At 46.6% G+C, this 16,769-nt stretch overlaps 1 protein-coding gene across 4 annotated transcripts in view; it reads left to right on the top strand.

Moving 5' to 3' along the window:
* CHD7 (chromodomain helicase DNA binding protein 7) overlaps positions 1-16,769 on the top strand; it is a 193,022-nt gene that overhangs the window by 173,558 nt on the left and 2,695 nt on the right. For 3 of the 4 annotated variants that reach the window (XM_060393435.1, XM_027972980.2, XM_060393436.1), the window contains 14 exons: positions 1,158-1,247; positions 1,715-1,818; positions 3,154-3,283; positions 3,709-3,781; positions 3,940-3,997; positions 4,910-5,138; positions 5,391-5,599; positions 5,828-6,478; positions 7,368-7,528; positions 9,658-9,885; positions 10,087-10,530; positions 14,099-14,320; positions 15,600-15,740; positions 15,943-16,047. In XM_060393435.1, the coding sequence (XP_060249418.1) occupies positions 1,158-1,247; positions 1,715-1,818; positions 3,154-3,283; positions 3,709-3,781; positions 3,940-3,997; positions 4,910-5,138; positions 5,391-5,599; positions 5,828-6,478; positions 7,368-7,528; positions 9,658-9,885; positions 10,087-10,530; positions 14,099-14,320; positions 15,600-15,740; positions 15,943-16,047 (2,845 nt within the window). The remainder of the gene's footprint in view (positions 1-1,157; positions 1,248-1,714; positions 1,819-3,153; positions 3,284-3,708; positions 3,782-3,939; positions 3,998-4,909; positions 5,139-5,390; positions 5,600-5,827; positions 6,479-7,367; positions 7,529-9,657; positions 9,886-10,086; positions 10,531-14,098; positions 14,321-15,599; positions 15,741-15,942; positions 16,048-16,769) is intronic. The other variant, XM_027972981.2, reaches the window with a different exon arrangement.

Genomic DNA, 16,769 nt, shown 5'->3' on the forward strand with positions numbered 1-16,769 from the left:
AGAGTGGTGGAGTCAGACGGCCTACTTCTGAGTGATCCATGCTTAAAGTGACTCTGACTTTGAAGTCCGTCACTTGTGTTCTGTTAGCTTAGAAAATGGAAATCGTAGCTTGTCCCACTTTGCCCTAGAGTTACTGTGAGGATCAAACGAACTGGTGGTAGTACACGTGACCCACGGATTGAGAAGTGTTCTCCAAGAGTGTGATGGGAATTGCACTTGGTTTTGTCTACTCACGGACAAGGCGGTGGTCTTCAGGTGTCTGTCCTGAATGCACACCAGGGCCAGTCCAGGAGATGCTAGACTTGAGAGTTCTTGGAGTGTTTACCAGGTGGGCTTTATCCAAAGAATTAGTTTTACGCCATTGAGGAAATCCACATGAGATTGAAAATTTAAATTTGGTTCCTAGAATTCCATGAGTTTTTAAAAACCAATTCCTTGAAAATGACTAAGAACTTCAGCAAACCGGACACACTTTAATCTCCTTTGTGATGTTGTATTATTATCTGGTAAGTGACAATTTGGGCTTCCAGGTTATGTAAGCTAGAAGGAATAAAACATGGGCACTGCCCCTTAAGGGGTGGCCTGGCGAGGATCCACCCCCACCACCATCTTCCTTCCTCGGAAGCAAAGTTGTATAATCTGGAAAACCTGACATTCTGTATTGAGGGTTTATTGTCAGGTAGTAAAACCAGATTTTATATCTCGTTTATTCCTACAACTTCTGATGTGCTTCCAAAAATGGTATTAAGGCAGCAGCTGAGGAAATTTTATGAGATAATGAAGCAGAACAGTTACTGAAAGCCATCTGCTCAGTTGTTTACAAACTTGCTTCAATACTTCAGAGGCAGTGGTGGGCTACGTGTCTAAACTTCACAAGCTGCGCTAGGTAGGACTAAATGAAGTGCGCCTGGGCCGGGCTGAGCGCCGGCCCTCCCGTGCAGGGGGCGCGGTTGCCAGGCAGGCCGGTTGGAAGCCAGCAGAAAGCACACGCAGAGGTGATTATGTGGCACCATCTGTCACGCTTCAAGCCTACCATACAGCATGGCTAATCAGCCTTGGCAGGATGATGGATGAACAGCAGCAGCTGCCAAAAGCCACTGTTGGCAAACAGTCCCGAAGTTAAGAACTTCCCCCCGCTCCCCCGTCTCCCTCTCCAGGGTCCTGCTGCGTGTCCGCATGCTCTACTACCTGAGACAAGAAGTGATAGGAGACCAGGCAGAGAAGATCCTGGAGGGCGCCGACTCCAGGTGGGTATGCGCCTGTGTTCCTCCTCGCCGTGACCATCCAGGCGGTCGGAGTCCACATCAAGGGTGGGGGGCACGCTTCAAATCTCCTACATCCTCAGCGCATCTCTCTTTCTGCATCTCAAATGCAGTGTTTGTCCTACCAGCCTGGGGACGTGAGGAGAATTGGGAGAAGCCTGTTTGTAGGTCTGTGTGGACGTACAAAAAGGTGTGAACTAAATGACTCGTGTTCTGAGGTGACCTTTAAAGCAGGGTCCTGTGTGATAGAGTTTACTTCTGGTCCCGGTAGAAGGCGGCCGACTTCTGCCCTTCCCTGCAGCCTTGGGTGGCACCGCCCCAGCACCCCCACCCCACTCCACGATGCTCAGGTGCTTGTCGTGGGAAGGGGGCGAGTGTCATGCTCCTCACTTAGCATTCTTTTCCAGCAGTGGGGTCTATTGTAAATATCACGTCAGTGGTTGTCTTTACAGTGAAGCTGACGTGTGGATACCTGAACCTTTCCACGCGGAAGTCCCCACGGACTGGTGGGATAAGGAAGCAGACAAGTCCCTCCTCATTGGCGTGTTCAAGCACGGTAAGGGGCGTCTGCATCAGACCCCATCTTGACCATGTGTCTTTGTCTTTATTTAGAGCTCTCTGCACACTGTCTCCGAAGTCATAATATTAATGAGGCTAGTTCCAAAGGACTCTTGGCGTCTACGGTTTCCCTGCACGAAAAATCTAATATGAACTGTAAATATCAGATGCTGTTTTTGAATGTTTGTTGAGTATTTGAGAAGAAAACATTTCTTCCTTGGCTGTAAATAGAACCCAAACCATATTTGTTTTAATAATAGCCAAGTTGTCCTATAGCTCTTCGGAAACTTTACTTCCAGCACGGCTCCCCTCGCGTGCTCTGCCAGCCCATGTCAAAGTGGACGGTGGGCTTAACCTCTGCTATTAATCTGTACAAGTGCCTCCTGGGCTTTGTTCCAAGCAATATTTCACAAATGTCAGTGCCGAGAACCCGCGGCTCCCCTGAGTGGGACGCAGCCTTGTTAACTTTGAAAGGCCGGGGATGCAGAACTGGCATGATATATACAGTGAACGATTCCTGATTATAATCCCGAGTCTCTGGAGGTCGCTGAGGTATTCTCGGCAGCCCAGCCTGACTAAGGGGGAGAATGATGGCTTATAAAACCTTTCATGATTACAGTTTGGCTGGCGGCTCTACAGCAGTTAGGAGCCGGGGTGTTGTTGTGCACACCCTAATTGAATTGTGCCGTTCTGCTTGTGTACTGCAGCCGTGTTTTGTGAGCTCAGCCTCAAAAGCCATCTTCCCGCAGTGCACTGTTGGGATCTGCCATTTCCCATCTAGTCAACCTGGGCAGTCAAAAAGCAAATTGCAGTTTGAAAACCATAGAGGGAACAGTGTCATCTTACTGACACGCATCATCTTAAACCTGATCAGACAGGTTCGTTGGCCTGACGTAGACAGGGATGTATCAGCCGGTGGTGGACTTCCTGCAGGACTGAAGCTGCTCACAGGGAGGGTGGGCTGGACCACTGCAGAGGTCGTCAAAGAACATTACGCTGCCTTTTAAATGCCAAGCAAAATTAGATTTTGGGGACAACAGGGTCAGACCTCTTCCCGGGCATCTTGCAGTTACCCTGAACCTGTTTTTTCATTAGTATCTACTAAGGTCATTCTGATAACATCCGTGAAAATTCCCCCGCCCCCCCCCCCAAATCTGCCCCTGGAAGAGTGTTCCAAGAATGGGCTACTACAGCCTGGTTAGTTTAAATAGGGCATAAACCATCATCTTATAAAGAGATGAACTTGCTGTGAGGCAGCCATGCCGTGGTTCTATGAGTGACGGGCCTTCGTTGTCTCTGTGTGTGTCCTCTCTGGGCTGGGGGGACGGCGCAGGGTACGAGAAGTACAACTCCATGCGAGCTGACCCCGCGCTGTGCTTCCTGGAACGAGTTGGTATGCCCGATGCCAAGGCCATCGCTGCCGAGCAGAGAGGAACAGACATGCTAGCAGATGGCGGTGACGGGTAAGAAGGACACTTTAAAATTTTAATAAACTTTATGTCAGTGTCAGAGTGTCAGATCCACTGGCAGGGTTCAGTCCTTACACAGCACCACGCACTGCGCTGCATCTGATTTGGACTTGAGCGGTGTTTACCAGTATAGTCTTGTTTATGTATCATGATGACTATTTAAACACAATATAGGGTCTAGATAATCTGCAACTTGTCTTTTTCAAATGATCATGACCCCCCACCACCACCACACCCCACTGCGTGCACACACACCCTCCGCCCCTCACGGCAGCACATTTTAAATACCGACAGAGTCGCTTTGGATGTCAGGCTCAGAATTCAAAGCAGCATGAGGCGAGCTGTTCCTTTTTCTCAGGCTCCTTCGGTCTCTTGCTAATCAGTGTGATTTAAACATTTTTTAAAAACATTTCATACAGGGGAGAATTTGATAGAGAAGATGAAGACCCGGAATATAAACCAACCAGAACGCCGTTCAAGGATGAAATAGATGTAAGAACTTGAGTACATTCAGTTTTATGGCCCCAGTAAAATATTATATGCCCACATAAGACTTATTAAACTTTATAGATAACGGCCTTTCCTTTAAAAGAAAAAGCAAAATAGAACCCCAAATTAAAATAATTTGTCTTTCTTGCTTTGCTTTTGAGGAATTTGCAAATTCTCCTCCGGAAGATAAGGAAGAGCCCATGGAAATACGCGCCCCAGGTACAACTCTGAAAGCTGGGGGGAGCAGAGCTGAGGAGTGGGACTCAGGCCAGGCCCCACAGCCAGGCTGCAGCTTCTCCACCAGGGTGGTGTCTCCAAATGGCACTTCATCTACTGCTCTCTGTTGTGAAGAATTCTAACTCCTGCTGGTTCTTGGTTAATCATGTTTAATCTTTTTGATAAAATAACTGTTTTTTTGGACAAAGACAACTTATATATTTATGATTTATACCAGTTAATGAAAACTCTAAAGCATCTACAGAAACATAGCTCATGGAAGCAGGAAATTTGTTAAATATCTGAAATAACTGCCAGTTTATTGAGACTATTACCCTACTTTTCCCCTGATATAAAATCATTGGGTAACAATTATATGATTGGTTTTTATGTTCAAGATTATTATATTACATTATCACCATGTAGTTTGTGGCACAAAGTATGTTTCTTTATGTATGATTGATATATGAACTTGGCTTTTTTTCCCCTCTAAGGAATTGAGAAAGAATGGTTTATAAGTTCCATACTAATATGAAACTTCCATACTTCCTCAGTAGTAGTGTTAGTCACTGGGTTTTGTCTGACTCTTTGGGCACCATGTACTGGACTGTAGCCCACCAGGCTCCTCTGTCCATGGAATTCTCCAGGCAAGAATACTGGAGTGGGTTGCCGTTCCCTTTTCCAGGGGATCTTCCTGACCCAGGGATCGAACCTGGGTCTCCTGCATTGCAGGCAGATTCTTTACCATCTGGGCTACAGGGAAGTATTAAGAGCACCACCATGATTTTTCCCAGACTATCATTTGAATGTTAGCAAGTCATCCTGTTTGGATGGGAAACCCTACCTATGGCAAAAGTCATAGCTACACATTCAGGAATGTTCTCTCATTCAGGAATGTTCTCCCCGCCTCCCCAGGCAAGCACAGCGAGGGCAGCGCTGAGCTAGGCCAGCTGTACTGGCCCAGCACCTCCACGCTGACCACCCGGCTACGCAGGCTCATCACTGCCTACCAGCGCAGCTACAAGCGGCAGCAGATGCGGCAGGAGGCGCTGATGAAGACAGACCGGCGGAGGCGGCGGCCCCGCGAGGAAGTGCGGGCCCTGGAAGCCGAAAGGGAGGCCATCATATCGGAGAAGCGGCAGAAGTGAGCGTCTTAGGGTTTCCTCAGCCCCTGGTACCTTCCTCTCCCCTCCGCTCTTCCTGGCCTGTAGAGGCAAGAATCACATCCAAGAGGATGGCCATCAAACCCAGCCCCCTCACCAAACCCCCTCGCCCCCCCAAAAAAACAAAGGGGAAAAAAAAAGCACTATGGATTCAGTTTAAAGGAGAAGCAGCAGTAACCTTTAAGCCTTTTTACTCGGGTACCAGTCCACAGCTAAGATCTCCTCTCTGACAGGTGGACGAGGCGGGAGGAGGCGGACTTTTACCGCGTGGTGTCCACATTCGGGGTCATTTTTGACCCTGCGAAGCAGCAGTTCGACTGGAACCAGTTCCGAGCCTTTGCCAGGCTTGACAAGAAGTCCGACGAGAGTCTGGAGAAGTACTTCAGCTGCTTTGTGGCCATGTGCCGGCGGGTGTGTCGCATGCCCGCCAAGCCGGATGATGGTAAGTCCCCAGGGATGCGGAGAAGCGGGAGGACCGGGCATAGGTTCCCCAGGGATGCCGGTGGTTTGGGGATGGGAGCCTGGTGGGGACCGGAAGGGGCGGAAGGTTTCCGAAGGATGCAGGCCGTGCTGGACAGCCTGGGATGGGAGAGGCTGGGCGGGTTCGGGGACCTCCCGCTGCACCTCTCAGTGACACGCCTCCCCCCCCCCCCACCCCCGCCCCGCGCAGAGCCACCGGACCTGTCGTCGGCCATCGAGCCCATCACGGAGGAGCGTGCCTCCCGCACGCTGTACCGCATCGAGCTGCTGCGCAGGATCCGCGAGCAGGTGCTGCACCACCCGCAGCTGGCTGAGCGGCTCAAGCTCTGCCAGCCCAGCCTGGACCTGCCCGAGTGGTGGGAGTGCGGCCGGCACGACAGGGACCTGCTGGTGGGCGCCGCCAAGCACGGCGTCAGCCGCACGGACTACCACATCCTCAACGACCCCGAGCTCTCCTTCCTGGACGCGCACAAGAGCTTCGCCCAGGCCCGTGGGGCTGGCAGCGCCCCCGCCCTGAACCCTCTGGCCCTGGGCTTTGGCCAGACCCCCGCTGCCACCCCAGCTGCCCCAGGTCAGGAGGACAAGGCGGGGGCAGCCGAGGCCAAGGCCAGAGAGGCCTCCGAGAAGCCCGAGGGGAAGGAGGAGGAGGAGGCCGAGGGTGGCGGCAAGGACCAGAGGCAGGACCGCGAGGCGGAGCCGGGGGCTGGGAAGAGTGAGCCCAGAGGGGTGGAGGTCGGTGTGGACTCCGGGCCCAAGTCCATTTCTGAGAAGGGTTCTGAAGAGGACGAAGAGGAAAAGCTGGAAGATGATGACAAGTCAGAAGAGTCTTCCCAGCCTGAAGGTAAGACCTAACAGACCCTCAGGCCTCTCTTGGCCCCACCCCAGCAGCTGTCTTCATGTCACGTGATCCGTGTCCTCTTTGGGTTTTTATTTTTTTATTTTTTTTTTTATTTCATTAGCGTTAATTTTATTTCAAGTGGATAACCATAGATTATTGAATAGATTAAAGTGCATCTTTTTGTTGTTGTTTTTTAATTTTTTTTATTTTTATTTTTTATTTTTTTTTCCAGTTTTTTATTAAAGGGTAATGAGTGTACGTTTTCATTAGGATGGTATCGGATAATGCTTAGATGTGTGTTTTGCCCTGCTGTGACCTGTGAACGCACTGCTTCTAGCTTCTTCTCAGAAGGTTTTACAGGCAATAACAATTTTAAGGCAGATGATGTTTAATTTAATTTCCGTTCAGAAATAAAGAGTGGGAGTAGAATCTAGGAAGAACCAGTTGTCTTCCTAAGTCCCAGGTAGGTTGCCACGAAACAAAAATAAAAATAAAACACGTGCTACACTTTTCTACCTGAGCTTCAGCTCGGAATCATGGCCAACATGTTAGTCCTCTTTCTGATGGAGGAGCAGAGGGTCCTGCGGGTCAGAGGCTTGGCTGTCACCACCCTCCCCCGAGACTTGTCTGCAGCAGGATGCCCACTGACTAGTGACATAGCCCCCCAAGCCTCCACTTCCTCATCTGTTAAACGGGAGTAACGCCAGCTACGTGCAAGGGCCCTTGCAAGCTTTGAGTGACAGGATTTGCAAAATGCCTGATACCATTCTAGCCATAGTAGGTACGAGATACAAAGGAGCTCATCAGCATTCAGACATTAAATCCTTTCCCGTCTACACTTCTTTTCAGAAAGATTCTGGTTGTGGGTGATGCACAGTAACTCATTTCTCAGCAGGGGCTGTTTCTAGAGGGAAGAATTTTGATGAAGAGAGCAATGCTTCCATGAGCACTGCTAGGGATGAGACCCGGGATGGATTCTACATGGAGGATGGTGACCCATCTGTAGCTCAGCTCCTTCATGAAAGGACATTTGCCTTCTCATTTTGGCCTAAGGTTGGTGGGATTTTGTTGTTATTCGGTGACCAAAATAGTAAATGGGGTGAAGAAAATCATTCTACCTTGATTTTTCAAATAATTTTCAGGTAAACTTTGACATAGTGTATGAAGATTGTATACTAGATATTTTTTTTCTTATAAAAGAATGATCTGGAAAAGCACAAAGAAAAAAAATCTGTAGAATGGTTTCATATAGGATAGGAAAGGTGACAAGAAGCAAAGAAAGTAAGAAAAAAGAACTGTTTATAAGGCTCTTTGGTTCCTTGAGGTTTTTTAGGTTATTTGTCTAGTACAGTCTATGGATTATTGCTTCAGAAGACTCACCCATTGATAAAATGAAATGTGTGGATTTTTTGAAAAAAATTTTATTGTGGTAAAAAACACACCATGAAATTTACAGTCTTCACCATTTTTTAAGTGTGCAGTTGGGTAGTGTTAAATATATTCATATATTCACATCATATATATATCTTTTCATGCTGTAAAAGGATCTCCAGGACTTTTGTATTTTACAAGACTGAGACTCTATACCCATTATCCCACTCCCCTCCCTCTCTGCCCCTGAATAACCACTATACTACTCTCCGTTTCTGTGAACTTGACATACAGAAGTAGAATCATACAGTACTTGTTCTTTTGCGACTGGCTTATTTCACTTAGTATGATGTCCTCAAGGTCCATCTTTGGGAAAGCATGTAAGAGAATTTCCTTCCTCTTTAAGGCTGAATAATAGTCCATTGTGTGTCTGTACTGTGTTTTCCTTATCCATCTGTCCACCGTTGGGACATTTGGCCTCCTTCCTTCTCTTGGCTTATCATGGTGCTGCTGTAAATGGGAATTACTGATATCTCATTGAGACCCTGCTTGCTTTTTTTTTTTTTTGGTACATACATACAAGTAGTATTGCTGGATCATAGGGTAGTTCTGCTTTTAATTTTTGAGGAACCTCTGTACTGTTTTTCACAGCAGTTGTACCATTTTGCAATCCCAACAACAGTGCACAAGGGAAATGTGTGGACTTTTAAAACAGTGTTTTGTTTTGTTTTGTTTTTAATATCCTGAAGCAGAACTTTCAGATCTAAGACAGCTTGCTATATATTTGGAACCCTGTAATCTTCTGAACTGGGGAGAGGATGGGCTGCTGACCCATTTGCTCAAATACATTATGAGATAATCGCAAATGTAGTTATCTGTAACCAAAAGCAAAGTGGAAATTACTCTTTTGGCTAACTAGTATAATTTTATAATAAATCTCTGTGTAATTTGGGTCTGTTTTTCAGGGTGGGGAAATAATCTTCCTAATCACCATAACAGGGCTGTCTGGTTTAAGACAGACAACACAAAAAAGGGTCTCTATGGCCCAGGCTGGTCTCACATAGTGTCCGTTGGAAAGAAACAATGTGAAATTTTTAACTGAAGACTGTACTATCAGAGACGGTGCCCCCTGCCCCCTGGCCCCACCCCCCTTATCTCCCTTGTTTTGCTCATCTCCCTTACTGAGTTTAGAAGGGAGCTTCCCAGATCAGCCCGGAGGCCCCTAGTAGCAGGCCCTTTTAATCTGTGGAAACTGGGTCTAAGAGCTGTAATTAGAAATTTTTAACGTCCACGCTTCAGTGAAACTTGAAGTGATAATAGGTAGAGGATGCAAGTCGACACTCATTAGGTGTTCCTAGGTTGGTGCCCATTTGTAATGCTGAACTTTATTAATAGTGACGCTAATGATGTCCCACTTCCTGGGAGAGGCTGCAGTCCAGCACGTGGTGAAGTCGGAGTGCAGGCTTCCATCCATGGTCACCTACCAACACACACCAACAATCTGTAGCCTGAACAGCAGTGACTTGTAAAACACGGGGACGTCTTAGAGGCAGTGATTATGTAATGCCCTCTCATTTATGCGCCTCAGTGTTCATAACTGAGAAATACTGAGTGGTCTGTGTTGTGGCCACCTTCGGACCTCGCAGCAGACTAAAGCGGTTCCGGTGGGTTTGGCTTCTTCTCTCGCTTGTTTGCTTTCTGCTTGCTTTTAAGCCTTTTCCACTCTTTGGCATCTCTGTGGATGTATCCATCTCGTCATTTTCAGCAGGTCTTTGTTACGGTTTCGTGTGACTTTTCTTCTCTCTCTCTAGGACCGAGTAATGATAAACCGATTAGACAACATCTGTGAAGCAGTGTTGAAAGGCAAATGGCCGGTAAATAGGCGCCAGATGTTTGATTTCCAAGGCCTCATCCCCGGCTACACGCCCCCCACCGCCGACAGTCCCCTGCAGAAGAGGACCCTGGCCGAGCTCTCGGCTGTGGGCCAGGCCAGCATCAGCGGGAGCGAGGAACTCACCGCCTCCCCTCAGCTGTCCAAGGTCAGTAAGAGCGCCCTCCCCGGGGAGCCTAGAGATAAGCTCTCCTGACTCAGTTTGGAAGCTCGTGTTGGCTGGTCCCATTTGAAATAAGAAGGCTGCTCTGGCCTCAGTGGTTTAATTCCTTAAACTTCTCATCCCTGGTTTCCGCTGTGCAGCAGGTGCAGGGTGGGCTCACTGTTTCTGTGGGGATTTTTTCAACAGGAAGATGCCCTTAACCTCTCCGTGCCTCGCCAGCGGAGAAGAAGGAGGAGGAAGATCGAAATCGAGGCCGAGAGAGCTGCCAAGCGGCGAAACCTCATGGAGATGGTGGCGCAGCTGCGGGGGTCTCAGGTGGTCTCGGAGAACGGACAAGAGAAAGTGGTCGATTTATCAAAGGCCTCGAGAGAGGCAGCAAGCTCTACCTCAAACTTTTCATCTCTCACTTCAAAGTTGATCTTGCCCAACATCTCCACGCCGGTGTCTGATGCCTTTAAGACTCAGATGGAACTGCTCCAGGCTGGCCTGTCCCGCACGCCCACCAGACATCTGCTCAATGGCTCCCTCGTGGACGGAGAGCCCCCCATGAAGCGGAGGCGGGGAAGGAGGAAAAACGTGGAGGGCCTCGACCTGCTGTTTATGAGCCACAAGCGGACATCACTGAGTGCAGTAAGTCCAGGGGCTGGTGCCCCCCCCCCCCACATGTGCACGCTGGCAGCCAAGTCTTGGCTCTGCTGCCCAGGCCGGGGCGTGTGCCCCTCCATGGTGTGGTGTGAAAGCTGTGCCTCCCACCAGAGGAGCCACTGTGGACAGAGCCGGGGTTCTGGGCTGGAACATTGTGCTGAGCGTTGGCACAGATCACTCAGCCTGAACCACATGCAGTTTGAGGATTTATTCTTCCCAAGGCCCTAATGTATTGATTACTCTCGGCAGACTAGCCCCACACAAACACGTGTTCTTCTGAGCCTATAACCTGTGAACCTCGAGATGGAAACACTTCTGCTCTTAGAAGTATCAATATGTTTGGGACCCAGCATTTATTAGATTTGTTCAGCTTCAGACTGAAGATTTGTGTTCATATGCAAAGCTAGTGATTGCAAATTCTCCCACTTCTGTAAATGGGTATTTTAAAAATCTCAACTGAATTGAGGTCTGTGCTAGTTTAGGTTTGCAGGAAATACATGTGTCATTGGATTTTGACATTCACTTCTTCAATTCGAAGGAAATGAGTGCAATGTAATCAGAGTATCTCTGTGCCCTGATCTGTCTCAACCGCTCACCTAAAACTTTGCCACCCCATTAAGAATGAAAGAGTTTCTCCCAGGAACCAGATTACACAAAGGTCCCCTCTAAAGCACTGAGACTGGTACAAAGCACCAAAATAGCAACCTGCTCCAATATTCTTATCTGGGAAGTCCCATGGACAGAGGAGCCTACCGGGATACAGCCCATAGGGTCACATAAGAGTCGGACACAACTTAGAGATTAAACAACAACAACACAGTGAGCCTGTGGATTCGAAACCCGAATCAGCACAGGTGCCTGATAAGCCGGCATACGGGTGGTGGGCCCATCCCCAGGGCGGTAGACAGTTTAAGAAATGCCAAGGGGAGAGGTTTGTTTAAATATGTTTTTCCTTATTTCATCCCTATTATTATTTCCCCATTTTTGAGTTCTTGAATTTAAGGGAAGCTTAATAACCTTAAAGAGTAGGGAGACATGGTGGAATTAAGGTCTAGAAGTGACAAACAAGCTTCCATTGAAACTTGTCCCCTAGTCGGGTCTGATTCTGGAGCAGGAAATGGCAACTCACTCCAGTATTCTTGCCTGGGAAATCCTGTGGTCAGAAGAGCTTGGCGGGCTGCAGTCCATAGGGTCACAAAGAGTAGACACAGCTGAAGTGGGCTAGCCATGGGTCTGAGTTTCAGAAGCATCCAGGTGGTTAAAAGGTAATTTATTTTCAAAAACTCCCTGGTGGCTCAGACGGTAAAGCATCTGCCTGCAATGAGGGAGACCCGGGTTCGATCCCTGGGTTGGGAAGATCCCCAGAGAAGAAAATGGCAACCCACTCCAGTACTCTTGCCTAGAAAATTCCATGGATGGAAGAGCCTGGTGGGCTACAATCCATGGGGTCACAAAGAGTCAGACTTAACTGAGCGACTTCATGACAATTACGAATATACCAGTCATAGTAATGGTCATTTTTGTCGATCATGTGATTTACTTTTAGAATCTTGTAAAAAATACGCCGTACAGGGTATCAGTTTGACTAGTTGTTCCCCAAGTTAAACAAATGCCATTGCTAGGTGTGTGGTCCCCTGCTGGGAACCACCCTAATGCTTTGATAGGTTTAATTCACTGAAAATCCTTTCTCTGGGAACATCAGCAAATCATCTTTCCATTTGAATTTCATTTTGTGGACCCAGGATCAGGAATTAGTAATTACAATTTTCTATTGTAATTATAAACACCATAATAGACTTACGACTGACTTTATTCATTCACATATTTTAAGCTATCTCTAAGAGTTTATTAGTTTCCGCCCCCCCAAAATCCTATTAGCAACCTAGCTCAAAACTCTTAACAGATATTAGAGAATGTATGTTTATTTTAATTATTTTTTTTTACTTTTAAATGTTGGAATTTCACAGTTCCTCATTTGGTGTTATAGAGGGTTTTGTGTGAGCACATAAAACAGAAGGAGAATGGATCTATAAATAAACTGAGTAGTGAAGAGCGATAGAGGTCAGCAAGGTTACTTGTGTGGAATGAGACAAATCCTAAAATCTCATGTTGACATCATGCTGGAGATCACTGTGCAGCTGTGAAAAGCAAGGATGCAGCCGTTCTGCATTCAACAGCATTGTGGGAATCAGCCATGCCCTGTGCCAGGTACTGGGATGCAGAGAATAAAAGCCTGACAGGTGCTTACACCAGAGAACGCAGTGTTTAAGATGGGCGATAGATAAATAACAACCTGTCATTGTTGTGAGGCGCCCCTGGGGTATTTTGAGAACCCAAAGGAAGAATGGGAATGGAAGGAGAAGAATGTGGGCAGAAACAGGTGGGAAAGTTTCCCTATAGGTGGTCATACCTCAGTTAAATTTTGCAAGTCATTTGAAAAGAGGGGGCTGGGAGAGCATGTGCAAAGGGACCGTGGCCAGGGAGAACCCATTGTGTCCGATGAACTGAAAGTTACTGGCCAGGGAGTTTGATGAGGAGGCAGCTTCAGCAGAGAGGAGCTTGGGCATAAGGTGAGATGTAAACCACAGAGGGCTTTGGTAGCTGAGCTAAAGAACTTGGATTTTATCCTGAAGGTGATGGGAATTCAATTACAAAGTTAGCTTAACTAGGGGAAGTGATGTAACATAATCTTTGAACTAGGAAGGGTGCAGTTCAGCAGATTGCCTCCTGTCTAGCAGAGTGGAGACTGGATTAAACAGGGTGGAAGTAGAATCAGAGGGGCCGTTTAGAAGTACTGCAGTGATGCAGGGGACCAGGGATGGAGACCTGAACCAGAGCAGTGGCAGCATGGCTGGGCAGGTGGGCCTTGTGAACGACGTCTGCAGGTTGCAGTGCAGAGTTTGAGGACCAGTGGCTGGGCGATGGTCAGGTCTCAGCTTCAACTAATTCATCTTTCCAGTGTTGCCACACATGCCTGATATGAAATATTGTACTACCAACAAAACTGTACTGAGTGCAGAAAGCCAAAAGGCTACACATGAACTGGCTTTTGGAACATTCCCCATGAATTATAATTTGTATAATTTCTTTTTTTTTTGCTGTACTGTGCCATATGTGGAATGTTAGTTTCCCAACCAGGGATTTGAGCCTGTGCACCCTGCCTTGGAGGTCTTAACCACTGGACCTGCAGGGAAGTCCCCTAATTTTCGTTTCTTTAATGACGCTCTCCAGGGATTCCCAAGAAAGACTGAGAGGCTACCCACCCCTTCAGGCACACCAGGCTCAGACTCCACTGCCTGTGTCGTGTTCCTAGTGGGTCTCAAACATGGAGCAGAGATGGACTGTGAATTTTCTACCTTATTACTAATTGTACAGTGTGAAGAATAAGTTACATCTTCTGACTTAATCGCTGTTCCGAAACTGCCACTGTTTCAAGTAGCCTTTTTCCCTTTTGAAGAGACCCACCCCGCTAGGCTCCTGGTTCCTTGGGCCAGGACATAGTCAGGACCGCTCTCTCCACTCAAGAATTGAGACCATTGTCTTCTTTCTGCAGGAGGATGCTGAAGTGACCAAAGCTTTTGAAGAGGATATAGAGACCCCACCTACAAGAAACATTCCTTCTCCTGGACACCTGGACCCAGACGCACGGATCCCTGTTATAAATCTCGAAGATGGGACGAGGCTGGTGGGGGAGGAGGCGCCTAAAAATAAGGATTTAGTTGAATGGCTGAAGCTGCATCCCACTTACACTGTTGATATGCCAAGTTATGTACCAGTGAGTATCACTGAGCAGAGACTTGTTGCAGGGGACTCTTGCCTGGTCAGTCCTTCTCCTTCTCCTGTAGAACATGGAAGTCTCTGGTCCCTCAGTCTGTCTTGTCAGTGTGAACATTTTCCAGCTTTCATCACTCTGTATTCTACATTAGGGGTTTTCCTGGTGGCCCAAGTGGTAGAGAATCTGCCCGCCAACTCGGGAGACGTGGGTTCGATCCGCTGGAGAAGGGAATGGCAACCCACTCCAGCATTCTTGCCTGGGAAATCCCATGGACAGAGGAGCCTGGCAGGTTGCACTCCATGAGGTCACAAAAGAGTCGGACACAGCTTAGTAACTAAACAAAAACATAAAAAATTATACATTAGAGAAACTAACTTCAGGTCTGTCCCGTGTGAAGAGCAGCCTCGTAGCTATTTGAAGATGCCTAGTATGCATTTCCTTGTTTTTTCCTTCTCCCACCAAATAGATCTGATTTTTTTTTTCCATTACTCTTCACATGGTGTGGTTTCCAGGTGGTCCCGTTAATAGAAAAACACACACCCCACCCCCAACCAACACACTTTAATTGGTCTCTGGACTGGATCTGCCCAGCACAGATTAGGAAGCTGTTCCGGAAGAGATCTGAGCAGCTAATGCAGCCTGAGGCTTTATTGGCGTCTTTCTTAAACAACCAACACTCCTGCCGTTTATTAAACATCAGACAGGAACCCTAGATGATTTGTCACTCAAACTGCTTGCTAGCTTTAAACAGCGCACATTTTATGTCTTATACTTACGTGATTGAATTTTTTCAAACTTAAATGTGGGAGTTTGCATTTTATGTTGGTGAGTTCCTGCCACTCAGAATGCACCCTCCTGCATAGACTCTCTATCTCTTGGGCTGTTTTCTCTCGTGCACAGTCTCATGGCGTAGACATGAGATCATCTCTGTATCCATTCACGTCATCAAGTAGAGATTAGTAAAGGAGCGAGAGAAAGTTTCCTTTTAAAATACTATGACTCAGTGAAACATTTGAAGTCAAGACTTGAAGAAGGTTATTGACAGATGAGAAAAAAAGCATATTCTCAGCTTTCAAGTTTGTTCTTTAAGTATAGGAGAAGGAGAATAGTTTTTCCTTTCAAAGAAAACTAGGGTTTCTGATCCTTAAAATGATCCTTGAAATTTCCATAGTAGTTAAAAATGGCCTGACTGTTCTGCTTGTCATCCATATAGGAAAGAATAAGTATTGACTATGGTTTTACTAAATATGATTCTTGTATTTTTATGTTTTTTTTGCAGAAGAATGCAGATGTGCTGTTTTCCTCATTTCAGAAACCGAAACAGAAACGACACAGATGTCGAAACCCTAATAAATTGGATATAAACACTTTGACAGGAGAAGAAAGGGTGCCTGTCGTGAACAAACGAAATGGGAAGAAGGTAAATCCTGGGAAGGAGAATTGATCTCTCTGGGATGTCTTTTCCCAGAAAGAAATATTTTATTCCAGCCTCTTTATAAGTTCATATTTCTTCCAGAATACATGTGATGTGTGTATGTATCTGTGTAGATACACAAATGGGGTGGGGGGGAGAGGGAAGAACTTGTTAGTTTCTAAGTCTTTTTCCAAATGCCTCTCCCCAGATGGGTGGAGCTATGGCGCCTCCAATGAAGGATCTGCCCCGGTGGCTGGAAGAAAACCCCGAGTTTGCAGTGGCCCCAGACTGGACGGACATAGTCAAGCAGTCTGTAAGTACAGATTCTGCCTCTCTGTCCAGGAAGGTATCTGTACAAAATAGTTTTCCTGAATTTTTCTTTATTTTCTGCTGGTTATTAATTATTCAATGATAATTTATTCTTGGCTTAAAAGAATTGACACAGTACATCATTTCCATAGATCATCAATACATCATCATTCCTTGTATCCATATGTCATTAATCCAAAGTGGATTAATTTGACAGCTATGATTTAAAGGACTGTATAGAAATACACACTTATGGTATTAGAGGCAGACTTACTCTAGGGAGAAAGCCCCCATCGGTGGAATGGAATTTATGGTGGTTGAGATCCTTAAGATTAACTGTGATTTCTGGTTTTAAGATAAACAAATGAAAAATACAGCAATTCTGCCTATTTATTTCACTATTTCTTTTTGCAATTAATTTGTTAATAAAGTCTTGATTCTTTTTATTTGTACAAAGTATATAGTAAAAGTGCTTATTTTTCTTTTGGTGAACAGTTGTATTCATCTTCACACATGGATAGTTTCTTGAACAGTCGCCATAATCAGAAGAATATAGACAGTTACATTGCTGACCCAAATTCCCTTGTATTGTTCTCCATCTCCACCTCCAGCCCAGGGCACTCACTCCTTGATCTGTTCTCCGTTCCTAGAGTTTTGTCTTTTTGAGAATGTCACGCACAAAGAAGTGTAAATTACATAACCTTTTTGAGACAGCTTCCTTCACTC

The sequence above is a fragment of the Ovis aries genome, chromosome 9 (assembly GCF_016772045.2).
Source record: "Ovis aries strain OAR_USU_Benz2616 breed Rambouillet chromosome 9, ARS-UI_Ramb_v3.0, whole genome shotgun sequence".
Classification (NCBI taxonomy): domain Eukaryota; kingdom Metazoa; phylum Chordata; class Mammalia; order Artiodactyla; family Bovidae; genus Ovis; species Ovis aries.